Source organism: Seriola aureovittata, chromosome 14, assembly GCF_021018895.1.
Source record: "Seriola aureovittata isolate HTS-2021-v1 ecotype China chromosome 14, ASM2101889v1, whole genome shotgun sequence".
Lineage (NCBI taxonomy): Eukaryota > Metazoa > Chordata > Actinopteri > Carangiformes > Carangidae > Seriola > Seriola aureovittata.
Window position 1 is genome coordinate 16,700,882 of NC_079377.1, and position 17,843 is coordinate 16,718,724.

Genomic DNA, 17,843 nt, shown 5'->3' on the forward strand with positions numbered 1-17,843 from the left:
ATTTGTTTTCAAAGTAATACAGCCTACCATTCATTCATCATCACTGCACGTCAAAACCCAATCAATAAAAGCATTTTGTGGCCGAAATGTAGATAGGATTGGTTCTTGCTGTTTAAACTGCGCCGCTCCACACGCGCACCTCCCTTCCCTTCCCCTCTTCCCCACCTCTTCCCTCCCTCTGTTGCGCGCTCGGGGAGCTCAGTCTGATGGAGACTCCGGAAAGTCTCGCATTTCCGCGACAAAACCCAGGCGGCGTTTTTTTCAAAAATGGACAATGTTCATGCTGAGGATACGTCCACCGATCGCTTCATTTCACTCGGAGTTTCACACACAGACACCTGCCAGGTCGCTTTGATTACTGGCGGTCAGCGTGGCTCGTGAGCGGCTGCACGAGAGACGCCTGGATTGAACTCCAGTGTGAGTATCTTTGCTCAGACACATCATTGATTACAAGAAGATTTTGGGTAAGGTTAGGTTTTTGACAGCTGAATGCCCTTTGTGTACAATTATTTAAAAGTTCTTCATTCTCATATTCATTATTTGTGTGTTTTGTTACAAATTCACCTTCTTATCAGTTTGTCTTATCATTAATCTGAAACGAAAAGTTGTGGTTCTCTGTTGTCAGACAACTTAGCAGAGTAGTATAGCTGTGTCTATGAATACACAGCTTGTCTCTGCAGCAACACCCAATAACAGCCTTAACTAAACCAAAACATTGAAAAAACAGCATGTGAATTTAATAAGATACAAAAATGAGCTCTAAAGTCCCTCAAAGTAATACTGTGTGTTTAAGTCTTTGCATTGCTTAAGAGTAACATTCTCCCTCACTGAACAGCTGCAGAATATCTCAGTGTCATGTCTCTGGGATGGGGGGTGGGGGGGAACTCCACCAGAGACTGAATCACGGACAGGACTGTGTTATGAGGCAAAGATAGAGATTTATATACACGCTCCTAACATCTTACGCATATCTTGTCATTATTATTCTGTTTATTGTAACCTAACAAACCGGAGCACTCTCTGTCAACATTTGAGATTCCCCTGGCTAATTCCTTCACTTATGCCTAAATGGTTTCTCTCATGCATCCCACCAAACAAGCCATGAAGTGATTTGTGTATTCTTTTTCCAGCTCATTGCAGAGGTTTGGATTGAAGTCTGGGGTGAGAGCTGGTGATGTTTGACATTTAGTTCATTCCCCTCCCTTCCCCATTTTAGTCTTTTAAAGGGGCTGCAGAGCAGAGGCCCTGACAGGTAGGCAGTTGACCTTTGGACAAGCCAGCCTCTCTGGACACTCAGTGGAGCTTCCTAATGACTAAAGTTGTAATTTATTGTTAATTAGAGGGAGACAGTGTGTAAGTTGTAGCACCTCTCCATGCCCTATAACTCTCCTGCACACACACAAGACAAACCCTCGCTCATGCTGCAGCACCCAGCCCTGCAGTTTGTCTGCTCTGCCGGGCAGGAAGGTTTTAGGTTGCCCCCCGAGTTTGTGGAACAACTGTCTGGAGCTGCTGAGATGTCAAAGCCATGCTTCTTTTGGCAAGGGCCGATGTTCGAAAAGGCTTAGGTAATGCAGAAAGTATGAGCGGGGAGAGGGAGAGCGAGGGAGCTGTACCATATCTGATTGTTTAGACTGGACTCTGGGGGTCCACCACAAATGGAAGAAAAGGATTCTATAACAGAGAGCATTAGGAATGTGGGAGGATTGCATGATACTCAAGTGTTTTGGCAACAGCTCCACATTCTATTTCAAGAGTTGGTTGGTTTTTAACCTGAGATGACAACGAGCCTCAGTAATGCAAGATTGGCTCTGCATTATTTCCAGCATGAGTAAGGATGGTTCACTGTAGTCCAACTTTTAAACTTCGTCAATTGTACAGAATATAAAAATATGTTAGTTTGCACTTTACGCAGGTCATTTTGACTCCTACTGATTTAGAAAACCAAGCATATTCTATTATGATAAAAATTTAGAACACTTTACTTTTAACTTCACTATTTAAATTTCATTTTCTATTTTATTAATTTTAATGTTGTATACTTAATGATTCCACCTGCAAATAGCTTAAAATGAACAGTAAAAGATCAAGTCAAAAATAACACTTTTATTAGCTGTGTACGTGCTGAAGCCTTGAATTAGATCCAAGATGAATATTTCCTCTCATTTATTAAAGCATTATAATGTGGGATCAGGCTGTGCTCCAAGTAAAATGTAGGCACAGAAGTCACAAGTGACTCATAAGATATCCTGCATTTATTATGTTCATGACATAATAATTACAGTCTAATGAGAAAGAATAAAAAAAATAGAAAAATGTTTTCACAAGTATGAACTTATTCCTTTTACCTCTTAACCTTTTAGATGCATTCTGAGTTCATGAACAGCTTTTGGCTCACAAGAGTTAATAAAAGAAATCCAACAAGTATACTCAAGCTGCTGCACGTCTTGGGGCAATGTTTTGTATGTGCAAACGGGATCTACAGTAGCAGGTCTCAACAAACAATCAAAAGCAGTGGCAGCTGAACGGCGCTGACAGGTTCTGTCTTCATGTGTTTTTCCTCAACGTGATCAGAGGCCAAAGGCACTCCTGCTTGCAAACTCAAGAAGGTACATGTGTCGGCCGGGGTTCGAGACGAACATGAAGCTTTGGTCACTGACCAAAGCCCAGCCAAGATTTTTCCCACTTTCTTCCCACTGATTTGACTAATCAGTGGGAAGAATCAGGTAGTGATCAGGCTGAGGGGTTAGCCTGCTCAGATGTAACTGGCAGGCTTTACTGTGATTCATCATCTTTTAGTAACTATAAAGAATAAGCACATGCCGTTTCATTGCCATCTTCAAATGGATTCACGATGTTCAACAATAACAATAATATCTACAGAACATTCAAAGTTTTGTTCAATCTCGTGTTAATAGCATTTGGTCCTGACACTGTAGTCCTAATGTTCATTTTGTAATCATGACAAAATATTCAAAAGTATTTTTGTAGTATTTCGAATAATGTAATCTGAAGGCCCCTGAGTACATTAAAGGATAATATGTAGTTGTAGTTTATTACAACTTTGGTTTTGGGTCTTTTGGTAAACCTTGTACTCACCAAGTTAATTGCTGAGATCTGGGATTAAAGCGTCAGATGAGGCAAGAAAGTCAAGCCGTCAGATGATCAAACAGGCTTTAAACAAATCCCCAGATTAGCCAAACTTATTCTGGAAGAGAGAGTAGGTGAGTGGTAGAATTATGACCCAAACCCTCTATTTCAAACATCCATCCCAATTTAACAAGCCCCCTAAAATAGTTTTGGCCTGTGGGGTGATTTTGACATTTTGACTACACATAGAATTTTGCTCACAACTGTAAAATTTGTGTAAACCAATATATACATTTTCTAAGTGCCACAAACACTCCCAACTGATTCCATCACAATAAGGTCCAATAAAAATGTATAAATATCGTCATATGAGCATTTTCATACCATTAATGTGTTTACAGAGTGGCGGTCTGAGTCAGTATATGTCATTGTAGTGATACCACTATGTTCATGTTCCCAATCTCACCAGTTATTTTGGTCAGAACAACTGATACAAGCAGTGTCCAAATCTCTGAAAATAAAACCCAAGTTGTAAAAATTGGAATTACCATCTGACGGCAGCTGCACTGCACTCAGTCTGACCTCAGATCCATCCCCTGTCTTCAGACCTGCCCATTTTTTTTATCCCTCACACTCACTAAACAGTAGGACAAACATTTCAGATGTTTTCTGATTCTTATGAATGTTACATCGGTTTCAAAGTGCTGCTAAACCAAACAACCTGCTGCTATAAGAAAAACATATGCATCCAAATATATACACGGATAAGCATTTACACATACGCAGATTAACTGAGGACCACATCTGCACTCCAGATGTCAAGGTGGACTGTGGTGACCTGTGTGATCAAGACAGACACCACTTTTAAACAAGAGGTTTAATATTTCTGGTACTTTTCTTAGCGTGCGTCTGTTTTATTCAGACTGTATTATTGCTTCAACAGCCTGCTTATTTAACAGATTAAGGAGTCAGATTCCTGTAAAGGCAAACATCATTCTCCAGTGACGAAAAGTCAACCTGCTGATCTTTTGTCTTAGTGGGAAAGAAAAAGGAAAGGAGGAGGACTAGTCTAGCATGTTGTTGTTGCCCACTTCCTGAGTTATTTGTGCTCTCATGGAGCTTTTTACAATTCCTGCCAAGATTTCATCCATAATCTGACTGTGAAAACGGCCAGAGAAAATAAAATAAAAACTGATCTCTGAGTACCTGCCAGCTGGGAGTAATTCAATTCAATTCAATTTTACTTATAGAGCGCCAAATCATGACATATATGTACATTATCTCATGGCACTTTATACAGTAAGGTCAAGATAGTACAGTATTACTAAGAGATACCCAACAGCTCCCACCATGAGAAAGCACTTGGTGGCAGTGGAAAGAAAAAAAACTCCCTTTTACCAGGAGGAAATCTCAGAAAAAGAACCGGACTCAGTGTTGGCGGCCGTCTGCCTCGACTGGTTGGGTTGAGAAAAGTGAAATGGGGGAGAGATAGAACAAAGAGAGAGCAGGAACCAGAGGGTTTGTTATAATGGTAATAATAAACAGTGATACGTATAGGTGTAATAATGTTATTACTAATAACAGCAATTGTTTGTGGCCCTTCAAATTACTTTCAATTTTGATTTCTTTTCCATCCACATAGAGGAAGTTTTACTATTACTTTGTATCACATCCATCTTTGTTCGACTTCCCCATCTACAGGGAAGCTGTCTCATTGCCTTTTGTGGCATTGGTTTCTCTTGTGGCTCCCATTTTTGGGGAACTGGGATTCAGCCAAGTTCCAGTCACTGTGTACTGTACAAGGTCAGGATGTGTTTACATAGTTATAAACATGAAGACGTGATTAAAACCTGTTTCAGAAGAAGGCGAGAATTTGTGTATGTGTTGAGTGCTGACTCTTGGAACTGATTGTCTCCTCTCTTGAACTGATTTTGTACTGGAAATGAATCCTCTCAATTCGCTCCTCACATTTGTACAAGCCTTGTTTCATGCTAAGATTTCATAATGTTGCTGCTTGTCAGAGCTTTACAGCTGCATACAGCATGCAGCATTTTGTCTCTGGAAGAGCTCTGCAGAGATGCTGATTTTCATTTGCTGTTTAGTTGGTGTCACTGCTGCAGAGGCTGATTGGCATCATTTTGTCATGAAGGGTAGATAGAGGGGGATAAATGAGAGGGTGCAGGACAGGCAGACAGTATGTAATGAGCATGCCTTTCTTGTGCATGTAGTTTAGGGAGTATAGAGTTTTACACTTTCATGTAATGGCATAACCTGCACCCTATTCAACACCCCCAAACGATTTTGGTCAACAAAGCAAGTCAGATGCATAAAAGTCTGGCCTTTATCTGAAGGAGGTAGGACTAAATGGAAGCACAGAGAAGGAACAAGAGGTAGGCCTGTTGTTTAACAGTAGCAACAGTTCATATTTATCAGCAGCACAAAAGGTTGAATTCTCTGTCAGACATACAGCTGTGGAATCTGTGCAGCTGCGGCTAATTAAAAATAACGAGCTTCATGGTTTGTCCGTGCAACAGCCAAAAGCTACTGATATGTCGGACCTTTATCACACCTGAGCATATTGTCATTACGAATTAGTAAACATTGCATTTCATGATAGCCTTTGTGTGGTTCAACAGCCTCCAGATGAAGGTTAAAGACTTATTATCTTGAAAGTAAAGAAACTCATTTTCTCATTTACAGTTCTTCAGAGGGGTCTATTCTACAAAGTTTGCTCAAGAACTAATAATTAAAGCCACTATGTGCGGAATTAGCAAACGTCCATCATTGGCGCCCCTTGTAATACTATCAAAAAAGAGACTGTGGCAGAGAGCAGAAAAATATCTAGCTTCAGACTGCATCAGTTTAGATGTCTTAGCAGCCTGGGTGGCAATTTGGTATGTGGTGGGTTGGTCCATCTCTTTGGTTCAGACTGGAATGTCTCAACAACTAATGGATGGATTCCCATGAAATTGTGTAGATATGTTTGTGCCACCCAGAGGATGAATCCTACTCATGTATGTGGTTGACGTGTGGTTCAGAGTGAAATATCTTGACACATATTGGATGGCTTGTCATTAAAGTGGCTTTTAAATGACTTTTAAAGTCTTTTAAATCACCATCTATCACACAAGTAGCCTACATTTAGTGCTAATTAGCAAATGTTAGCATCCCAACATACTAAACTATGATGGTGAACATAGTAAATGTTAGATTTTTTAAATATCAAGATTGTAGGATTGTCACCACAAGCATATTAGCATGCTATGTTAACGTTTAGCTTAAAGTACCACTGTGTCCAAGAATGGCTTGAAATATGAGGTTTTATATAAGCTAAATAAAGTGGCTGCACTTGGTGGACTATGTAGAATATGACCATAGCCTGTGTTTTTGCAAGTAGGCTTGATGACATCTGTGTAATAAAAATTGTTAAAAATGACTGGAAAAAGATAAAGACAAAAAAGAAGTAAAAAGGAAAGAAAAAAGTAAACATTGGTGCAGGAGGACTACAGGGACTGGGTTTTCAAAACACTGAATACAACCTAAGGCATGGTTTTAAATTGTATTTTGTGGATTATGTCAAAACAAACAAATCAGTTATGTTTAGACAGGAGATCAAAACAGAGAGGAGTGGGATTTACTAGTCAATTAATCATATGCAAAAAGATCTTGCATCCTTGACCATGGTGTTAGAAGAAACACAGAGTCAATGAAATCAAATACCTTTACCCACTCAGCCTGAATAGATTCAATAAATTTTTATAGAAGTCTGCACATTAGCTCATGGAATATCTTGGCCAAACTTGATTTTGACCTGTGGATGGAGCAAGAGGAATACTCTGTGTCCAAAATAGAAAAAAAGTTAATCCATGTGGGACCACAGATGTGCTCTTTAAACTCTGTGGCAATCTGCCCATTAATTCCTGACATTTCCTTTCTACAAATGGGAAATCTTTGACTGTTCAGTGCCAATACCAGAAAGGTAAGGAGCTCACTGAAAATATAACCATTAATTCTCCGCGGTCCATCAATATCCAAGACAGCAGTAAATTTAGCCAGCAACAGTTGTAATATCTCGATTTGGTCCAAAGTGTAGGTTGGACCAAACAACTGTCTAAACATGACCACTCTAGGGGTTTGAAATCACTGTAGAGGTGAGATGAAATAGAGTGTTTTTTTTTTTTTTGTATGTATTATATGCATTTATTTCAGTATAGAAATGTGGCCAGTCTAACAGTAGGTATAGTTATCTTGCAGGATATAAAGTAATACAGAATATAGAGGACACAGAAGATATATTGTCAGTACAGTAGCTGCATAGGAGAAAAAAGGAACACAACATACTGGTGGTTGGGTATATTTCAGATGTGGCTTATATTTACTGCACTGTACGAGGTGCTGGGTGAAATTACATCACGGCTCTCCACTTCAGAAAAAAGCAGCTTTGAGTCTACAAGATTTCAGATAATCTGACAAACAACATCAACCCAACACATTGCTACCAACAACATGAGTAATATCCCATTCTGGCTGTAATACCAGATCAGTCTTGACATTTTGTGCACTTAGAACAACGAAGACATGTAATGCAATGATGAATGCAGGTTTTTTATTTTTTATTTTGAGTCAGCAGGATTTTGTTGGTGGACTTTCACCTCAGTCAATCCCACCTGCTGTTTGCTTCCCACCACTGATCGATTTTTAGATCAAAGAGGTCTAAAGGCTGTCTCTTCTGCTCGTTCTCACACTATTTTTCTCACCTCCGCTGTTTCACTTCTCTACTTCACGCTTTACCCTTGACTCTCACTGTCCTCTTTATGCTCTGTCACATTTCCAAATCTCTCTCTTCTCTCACACTTTGAAATTTTTGATCTAACCAGACATTAATTTTTAATGGGAATAATAGATTAATAGTTACTGAGAACAGAGATGATAACAATTACCTGGAAATAAAGATATGCAGAGGCATGAGTAAAATGAGACCGCAGAGATCATGTTCATTAATGGGATACTTTTTAAAACACAGCTAGAAAGGGCTTTGCACATCATTAAAAACCATCCAAACAACATCAAAATATGGAAGCACAAGACATATAAAGGAAAGGCAGGAATCAGGATTAGTAAGCAGCACCATTTGCCAATAACTATCAACTGCTATAGATGTCAGAGTTGTCTTAAGTAAGTGTTGTCATTGGCATTTTAAAAAGCCCACCTCCATCTACTAATATTTCATTAATTGAGGCCCTTAACACCTCAAGAAGGATCAAAAATAACTTCTTTGCCCAATCCCAGCGTCTGCCCATGTAAGCTTGCAGATATTGCCATGCATTCCTGATAAATCTGCAAGGGCTCAGCTGTCCCATTATGAAATCTGCAAGTGTGTGAGGGCTTTCTTGTGGACTTTTCAAGTCCTCTCAGTACACGTCCAGCAAGTCTGTACCGACGCAGACTTTAATAGAGTAACCCAACATTTATAACATTGTCGCAGCATTAAGACAGGGATCAGGGAAAGGTTGTAGGCATCAAGCAAGCACTGTGTTAGAGGACCACCCCACCATGACAGGATCATAATTTTTGAAAATGTCTCAAAGGGATGATGATTTAGTTCTGCACCTCCATGAAGATTCATGACAGAGAGGACAAAACAACAACAACAATGGTCCAAATCAAAGCAGCAGAGGCCGAGATATCCTGACTTTTTTTCTTATTTATGCGTCAAGCTACAAAAACGCTGCACCCTACTCCTCCCATAATGCAACTTGACCATGTCTTTCATCGTCCTACTGTTTCCGCAGTTTGTAACGCAGGCTTTCTGATAAAAATGTGTTGTTTTTAAGCCCAGGTTGAGATAACTATGATGATATCACTATGACAATTTCAGGGTTATTTTTTCAGACTCCTTTCAGAGCGGCAGAAGACATGATTCAACTGTTTTTAAAGGGTAATAATCCTCACAATGACTAAACTGAAGTTGACATGTAAAAACAGTGGATGGCCCCTCTAATCTGATGTTACTCTGACAACTATTTTGTATATAAACAAACCATGAACAACAAAACTCCCTTTGCCTTGTGTAACATTTTGATGTCAGAAGGTGCGATCACCTCCTCTGACTGTTCCCTGTTGCAATCGTGCAGTTAGACTTCCTGTAAGCCTGTGAGGTTACAGTGCAACGTCTAATTCACAGTGTGGCCTAATAAATTTACTATCAGTGACAGCCTACATACGTTAAAGGAGATGCTTGCCCTACAGTTATGATGGCAACCTGCCAGTCACTCCCGTGGTTGTTTGTGCTATCTGTGTATTATTCAAATGGTTGCAAGCTGGTTTCTCATTTTGATGTTATCTACAATGACTAAGGTGGACAGATTTTTTTTCATTCTCTGAATTTACACCTTAATGATCTTAGTGTGAACATAGGTGTCACATAATTTATTTTTGTGGCTTCACTTTAACAGGTCCCTGTTGAGCAAGAAGTAAGAAAGAAAACACTGCAAAATTACAGAATGCTGCATGACGTTTGCTGGAACTGGAGCAGGATTTCATTTCCTGGTCCGGTGGGATTGTTAAATCTTACAAACTCTGCGACAAAAGAAAAATAAATATGTTACTGGCTGAGGACACGTTTTAAAAAACATTTCTACACTTTGATATTTGGAATTTACTAGCACTGGGCCCTTGGAATAATAAAGCTACTTTCTTATTATTCATGTGGCGTGGAAAGAAAACAACTTGCCACACTGTGTGCCCACCTGCATCAATAGTTAACTTGGTTCTCACTTTGAAAAACCTTGATGTTGAGAATTGTATTTTCAGGTTAACAAAATAAAGCTCTCAGCAGGCTCGTAGCTCACAGAGAATAATTGTGTATTTTCAGTTTCGAATTACAGAGTAACTATTATTCTGACCTTGAAAGTCTCTTAGTAGAGCTTGTCTTTGCATGGGCTATATATCCCTCATCATAAGGCAAGGGTTCTCCATACAACAGACCACACACACTCTGCAGCTGACCTCAAACGTTTTATAATTGACTTGTGCTATAGAGGGGAGTACGGTCTGAAATTCACAAACTGATGCCCCATAGGGAGAATAAAGCTCCCTCAAATACCCTAATATTAAAAATGTTCATACCACCTTTTGTGGAATTATGGGAGATGACTGAAATACTTCAAAAGGAAACTACACTGCTGCACTTTTGGTGAAAAGAAAACTGAAGTCATATTAAAAAAAAAAAAAAAAAGGAATGCACCGTGTTTTAACAACTGTTTCTGATTTATAGGAGGCCCTGATGAAGACTGAGGAGCGTGTAAGAAATGAAGACAAATGATGACCTGCAGATTAAAAACTATAATGAACGGACATATCAGGGCACTCAACCGCCTGTAGGTGAAGCTTGAACTTTTTTTTTCTTCTTTTCCTGAGAGAATAATTTCCCAGCTCCTCGTTCTACATGCCTTCTCTGCTTCTATGTCAGTATGTCACTATCAGACTGCAAATATGGGAGCAACACCCAAAGGGACCACAATTGCAGCCTCCACGGCTTGCCCATGCCTGGGAACTATGGGAAAAGGCCTGTCAGGACGTTTTTTGACTTCAGGCATCCAAACATGCCTGAAAAACCGGATGCTAAGTGGGTACCCCTGTTGTCACTGACTAACCTGCGGAGCATCTCAAAAATTAGACTAGTCAGTTTCCTCCTGGGCTTGACACTGATGTTCCTCATTATGGCTTCCTATATCCTGCCGTGGGACAAGAAAGGACTTTTGTTCACCCCTGCACCCTATCAGCTCAGACCTGTGGTCGTCCCGATGAGCACAGCAACGGCTGACGTTTCCCCTGAAAAGAATTTAATAGACATGAAAGTGCTGGTGAAGATCATCGCTTCCAAACTGGAATACACTCCCAGGAAGGTGCCTGATGAAAAGGACGTCATTGAAACGGACTCCCATGTAAGTCTTTGGAACAAAAAAAACGGTCTGACTAATTTTTGCTGTGCATCAGTAGACCAACTATGATAAAGGTTGTTTTCGTTCCTACTACTTCCAGGCTGCAATGACACAATGTTTTTACTCAACAACGACAAAAATATATTGGCAAATAAGGATTCAAACTACACTGGAAAATGTTAATAAGTGGCCACTATGATTGCTTTATTTTTTGTGTGGACAAATGTGAGTTGCAGGAGACTGACAAATGACTAACACTTTACAATCAACCCTGCAGTAAATGCCTGTTTGGTGAAGCTCATAATGACTAGTGTTTGTTGAGTCTGTCAGAGGTGTTGATTCAACTTCATGTTTTTAGAGCCAAAGGTTGTAGAGCTGTTAAGTAAATATCAGGTTACATGACTCAAGTGTTGCTAAGGGTCTACTGACTGCTGTTACTATGTGCTAATGAACTGTAATTCTCCTGCATTCGGTGTATGTTCTCATCATACTTTTCTACATTACCCCACATAATTTTGCAGTGTTTATGGAAAGGGCATCAGCAATTCTGGCTGTTACACTGTAAATCACAATTGCACGGGCTAGCAGCGTATGTGAGTCAGTAAACCGAATACCAATTAGTGGGGCGTGTCAGCGTTAATCATGCTGTATGGTCAATCTAACAGAGTTTTCAAAGCAACATAAGGAAACTCACAGTCGTACAAACAGGCCAAAATGGTGATGATCCATGTGGCTCTACATTATGAATTCTTTGATCATTTTTATGGCATGAGAGCCTGTAACCAATGGCATACAGCGTAAAGTACATGAATTGAAGGTGAAACCAGCTCATCAGCCACCTTTCAAGCCCAGAGAGACTAAAGTACAATGTTGAAAGACCTCTTCTGTAGCTGCGAGCTTAGCAAGAATGACAAATCTGACAGTTTCAGCAATAATGAAAAGAAAATATGTCTCCAAATCACGATTTACCAAAGGCTTACAATATGCTCTACAGTGTTTCAATTATTTTGTTCCGTTTTGCTAATTTTGCTGTTTTCCTCTCTGCAGTTGTTCTCTGCAATTCCTCGCCATTTCCTGCCCAGCATCAAGAGCCCTTGCTGGTATGAGGAGTTCTCAGGTGAAATCAACACTGATCTGTACAGGAGGAACCTCTTTACTCTGCGCTCAAAGAGCTTCAAGACCATGTGTGACCACCTGAGGACCGACTTCCACCAGCACTTGTACCACAGAGACGGCAAGCAGTATCGTCTGCGCTGCTTACCGTACTTCTACATTATTGGCCAACCAAAGTGTGGCACAACTGACCTATTCCACAGACTGTTGCTACATCCGGAGGTCAAGTTCAACACCATGAAGGAGCCGCACTGGTGGACCAGGAAACGCTTTGGTAAGTATCAGGAGATGGCTGTTACTTTGTAATGTTTTTGATAACTTAGCCTAGTTTGTAGAGGTCAGCTAATGATTAATAGATGACTAATATTTAAATAAATACAGACAAAAGAAGATGGCAAGATGGTTTGGGAAATGTACTTATTTGCTTTCTTACAAAGAGTTCGATCAACACCACAATATGAACCTAAAACCAGGAGGTGGTAAAGGGGGGGTGGGGGGGTGGGGGTATTGTTAACTGCAGGAAGTGACTTTCCGAAGTGTTGTGGTCAACGTGAGGTTGAAAGTCAACCAGTGGAGAGTCAGGAAGTCACTGGTTCTGGCCAAGAAGTATGGCAACAACAACCATAGCAGCCCCCCGTGAAACCACAATTTGTTGTTTCACTCTTCTGTTTTTCTCCTGTTTAAACATCTGAGACGCACTGCAATGTGTTAAATAGTGAGCTTTAGCAGCAAACCTCACACGAATGACAGAAGTTACCTCGGAAAGTGGAAAATATGTTAAATTATGTGCTGGATGTGTTCTTTAGAGGTGCTGGCAGGCGAATTTTGTCATCCTTGGACAGAGCCAGGCTATCTCTTTCCCTTTTTCCAGTATTTATGCTAAGCTAAGCTAACCATATGGACAGATATGTGAGTGGTATCAATTTTCTCATCCAACTCCTGACGAGAAAGTCAATATTCCAATTCCCAAAACTCTGCTGTCTCCTATTTTAACACAGTTAAGACAGTTGATCATTTAAACTGACCTTTTCCTGTCAGCCTGATTTTATTGTTGAGTCTTTTTTTCTTCCCTCTGGTTCAGATTATCGTATCAGTCTCGTTAGGGTGTTCGTTCAATGTACCTCAATGTAGGAATACTTAAGGAATTATTATTTTTTTAACCACACAATTCAAAACATAAATTTGATTCAGGATTCACAATCAAAATTATTAACACATCTTTTATAATTCAACAGTACAAAAAAAAAAAAAAAAAAGCAAGCTAAAACAAGGTTAAGCTAAACTACTACCACTGGCTATAACAGAGGACCTTCTGCAGCTGCTTCGTGATAAAAGGCTTCATTAATTCTCTTCCCTGGAGGCTTTTTACTGTGAGCTGCCTGCAGGAAGTGGTGTGCAATGTAACACCATATGTAAATGTGTTCGACACTTTATAATGTATTGTACAACTACTGTACTGGGTCTATTTTGGGCTTGTTTGCCTGTAAGTAATCGCTGTATGTTTGCTGTTTGTATGTTGTTTGTGCATGCAACTACTTTGCAAAATGGAGTCAAATTCTTGTTAATCTGCATTTAGACTGTCTATTAAACTAATTTTATTGTGATGAAATATATAAATAAGATAGAATGAAAGTCATTTTGGTGTACCTCGGGCTGCAGGTTATATCCGTTTCAAAGATGGCTTCCAGGAAAGTTTTCCTGTGGAAGATTACCTGGATCTGTTTGACTTGGCAGCCAAAAACATCCAAGCAGGAATCAGTGGAAATTCATCTGGAGACCACAGCGCACTCCAACTCATAACAGGTGAACACATGTCAAAGTGTTTGTGCGTGTGTGGGTGGGTATGATTTGGTATTGTTAGCGTTCATTGTGCATCAGATGGAAGAATCTCTTGCCTTTATAGTTTTCATTTGCTATTTTGTGAGGATCTTTGAAAAGCCAGACAATTGGATCCTGACCATGATTCAAATTACGGGTCCACTTTGTCCTTTTTACTTTATTGCCAGACCTCGCTCATTTAGGCTCTGACCTCAGTCGCATTACTGTGCTCATGTGAAGTGCTGGAGGGAAATACCATTCACATTCTAGATATTATTCTAAGAGAACAGCGTAGTGTCTTTAGAAGTGCACAGAGAAACTCATATGCCTTTGGGTGCTGTTGTACATCTGAAATTATTAATGTGGTTGGTTTAAAACTTTGTTCACCTGGGCCTGGCTCAGAGAAACAGGAGAGAACAACCACTAATAAACATTTTGCATTCACAGAGTGAAGTAGTATTGATCTTTTGAAGGGCAATATTTAATATTAGTTGGTTTTCTAAAGTGTTTTTATTTGTTTTTGTGAAGTTTTGCAGTGAGGAAGGCTCTGCTAAATTGGCTTTGGTTCCTGAAGCGGAAACAAACCATGATTTGGATTTTGCATGGGTACACATAATAAATTACACAATTCATTTTTTTAAACTAAAACATTCAAACTAAACTGTTGCAAAGCTGCTCTAGCATGGATGTGTGAAGCACAATGTTCCCATATAAGGAAAGTCTTTATAACATCTATTTTGGCCTGAAATTCTGCTCAACTTTGCCACACTAAGCCTGCGTGTATGTACTGCTTGCTGCATTTCTAATGAGCTGTTGTTACCTGAGGTAATGCTAAGTCTGTCAATGTCTTGACAGGTGAAGCCAGTGCATCCACTATGTGGGACAACCAGGCCTGGAGCTACCTCCATGAAAACAGGGAGGATACAGAGCCCCCGTTCCTGGCTCAGGACTTCATCCACTCAATCCAGCCTAGTGCAAAAATCATCATCATGCTTCGAGATCCATCAGAGAGGTACTGCAGTGAAATCCATCTTCACATCTGTGTTTATAGCTACAGATGTGAAAAAAAATATGAAAACATATTTGTTTTAAATCAGAGCTCCTATTACATTTGTGCAACTGGCTCACAGCTCTGCTTCACTCTGTTCCCAGGCTTTATTCTGACTACTTGTACTTTAAGATGGCCAACAAGTCAGCAGAAGACTTCCATCTGAAGGTCGTGGAGTCTGTACAGTTGTTTCAATCATGCCTGTCTGAGAGGTCACTTCGTTCTTGTGTCTACAACACCAGCCTCTCCAACGCCATGCCGGTTAGCTGAAATGATGTTCTCACTTTTAACTGCCTTAACTATATTTAATTATACCAAACAAACACCTGATTGCTACTTTGAGTATTTCTATCTGTCCTGCAAGTGGTTGTAAATGGATGCAACTGCACTAAAGTGCTTCCCATTAAGTGCAGGGAAAAATATCACCTCACTGCCCAGAGTCACTTCAGAACCTTAAGCATATATCCTGTCAGGCAGCGCTCAGTCAGGAATACAATGAGTTATGAGCTCTGTCGGTCGGTCACCTCTAACCACAACCTGTAGGTGACAGCACTATTATCCTGGGAGATAAACTGCAGTAAAATCAGCAGTAAAATCAGCAATTGGCTTGGCCTTCAAGCACAAGAAGACAAACAGATCTAACAAAAACACAGAAAAAAGAGAGTGTTTGTTTACATGCCTCTTCTGTTAAGTGTCACTCTTACTTGTGAAAGACAGCAGTGGCTTAATTTCAGCGGGGGCGGTGTTGTGCTCTGGTGCCCTCTTGAGGACTCATAGTGTCTGTGCATCTGGATTAAATACTACAGTGTCTCACTCTTAATTTTACCAATCAAACAGGAATTAAACTGACTTCATGAATGACTCACTGTTTGTCTCGGTTTGACATACTTTTTTTTTTAAAGCATATTCCTTTCACATTATAAACAAATTTCATTTTTTTTTCTACTAAAACTTTTTTATACAAATCATGAGCCGACAGTTTAAGTTTCTATATACTGACTACACTGAAGAGTTGAGCGCAAGTGTTTTCATTGACGGCTTCACCAGTACTTTGAATACAAATAATTTGATCTCTGTAAACCGGGTGCATAGTTGTCTCATGTTGCTTTGAAAGCTCATATATCAAGTATTGATTGGAGAAGTTTGAATATGATTAAGTTACTTTAAAACAGGAAATGGGAAACAGCAGTTAACAAATGAGGTTTGATATATTCTACATTTTATCTATTGTCAACAAATCATGTGAAAAAGACCTAAACCAACAAACTTTATGTGGCACTCAAAGCCATTCTTTCTATTGTAGATGTAAATATTTAAAGATGAATCAGGAATACATATATTTCATTTTTTTTAAAAGGATTAATAATTTCCTAAATAAGCCAATAGGCCACTGTACATTTCCACAAAAGTTACACAAACAGGAGTAAATTGTGCATTTCTTACTTCCGATTTGGATTTGCAAGTATTTACAGCATTATACTGAAGGAACATGTTTTTCATATTTGGGCAACTGTGAAGATCTATGGCATAGAGGCATAAGCTATATCAGGCTTTGTATAAACAGAATACTTCGTAGATGGGTTCATTGATGTTTTTGTGTTTTCAGTGGATTTGTTGACAATAAAAAAAGGATTTCACCAGCTTTATCCTTTAAATTCCAATTATATTTGTTGTTTACATAATTTTGTCTACCCCCTGTTTGTCTGCTATTGACTTTGACAAAACAATCTCACCACAAGAGATTTATGATGTTGACGTGTTTTTATTTTTCGCCACAGGTGAGGCTAAATTTGGGGATGTACATCGTCTTCTTACTGGACTGGCTGACAGTTTTCCATAGGGAGCAAATTCTAGTTCTTCGGCTTGAAGACTACGCAGCCAATCTTAAAGTTACAATCAAGAAAGTTTTTGATTTTCTGAGTGTAGGTACGTATCCAAAAAGCTACAATAACATCTGTCAGAGTGACATACTCTTTGTACATTCAAATATTGTAAATATCAGGAAAACCTCAAGCTCTCACGTCTGTATAATTTTTAAGGTCTCATACATCAGCTTGTGTCCCACTTCCCTGCAGGTCCACTGCCGAAGCAGGTGGAGGCAGCACTGACCAAGCGACCCATGTCTAACACCCGGCGGGTGGCAGACAGGAACCTGGGTCCTATGCTTCCAGCCACTGGAGACCTCCTCAGGAAATTTCACCAGCCCTTCAACCATAAACTTGCCAGTGTGCTGGACAACAAGGCCTTTCTCTGGAGTAACACCTGACCGGGCATGAGCACGGATGAACAGTGGATGGATGTGAATGAACAACCAGAGGAAGAAGCTAAAGCGGGAACGCTTATTGAAAGAAATGTGGGAAAAGTGGAAAAACACAGGTCTATAGTTGTATATGGAATTTTATGAAGTGTATGGGCTTTGTTTGTTTGGGATTTGTGATATTTATTTTCATTTGAAAGAGTCAGTGACTCACCAAATCAAGATGATAATAAAATAAACTGAATTTGTGTTTTAATTTGATGATTTTACAATGTTGAAAAACAATTTTACCTCTGCAGATTGTAACTCCATAAAACACACTGTTACAATCACCACAAACTTATCAATCTACACCTCTTAATAAAATCTTCAGGTATGTAACTGAGAAAGCAGCCATTTTTAGAACAAAGCCAGACTTAAAAGATGCATTAATGACAGGCAGGCATGATCTTTTCAGAGGAGTGGGCATGGGGTCAAGAAGGCATGTGGTAGACCTAGAATTTGTAATAAGGTTAGTTATATACTGCTCATAGACAAAGCCAAAAAACAGCTAATGGAGTAGAGAAGGGGTAGT

General features: G+C 39.6%; 2 protein-coding genes across 4 annotated transcripts in view; one reads left to right on the plus strand and one right to left on the minus strand.

The window, feature by feature from the left end:
* LOC130181430 (G-protein coupled receptor 26-like) overlaps positions 1-17,843 on the minus strand; it is a 105,651-nt gene that overhangs the window by 65,630 nt on the left and 22,178 nt on the right. The gene's annotated exons all lie outside the window — the stretch shown is intronic.
* LOC130181426 (carbohydrate sulfotransferase 15-like) lies at positions 190-17,518 on the plus strand. 3 transcript variants are annotated; one of them, XM_056395642.1, is made up of 8 exons: positions 190-417; positions 10,367-11,036; positions 12,081-12,420; positions 13,806-13,949; positions 14,820-14,976; positions 15,117-15,273; positions 16,791-16,938; positions 17,088-17,518. In XM_056395642.1, the coding sequence occupies exons 2-8, from the start codon at positions 10,563-10,565 to the stop codon at positions 17,276-17,278; spliced, it is 1,611 nt and encodes a 536-aa protein (XP_056251617.1). In that variant the 5' UTR covers positions 190-417; positions 10,367-10,562; the 3' UTR covers positions 17,279-17,518. The 3 variants fall into 3 exon arrangements, with proteins under 3 accessions (XP_056251617.1, XP_056251618.1, XP_056251619.1); XM_056395643.1 differs by lacking the exon at positions 190-417 and adding an exon at positions 418-464; XM_056395644.1 differs by lacking the exon at positions 190-417 and adding an exon at positions 7,049-7,069.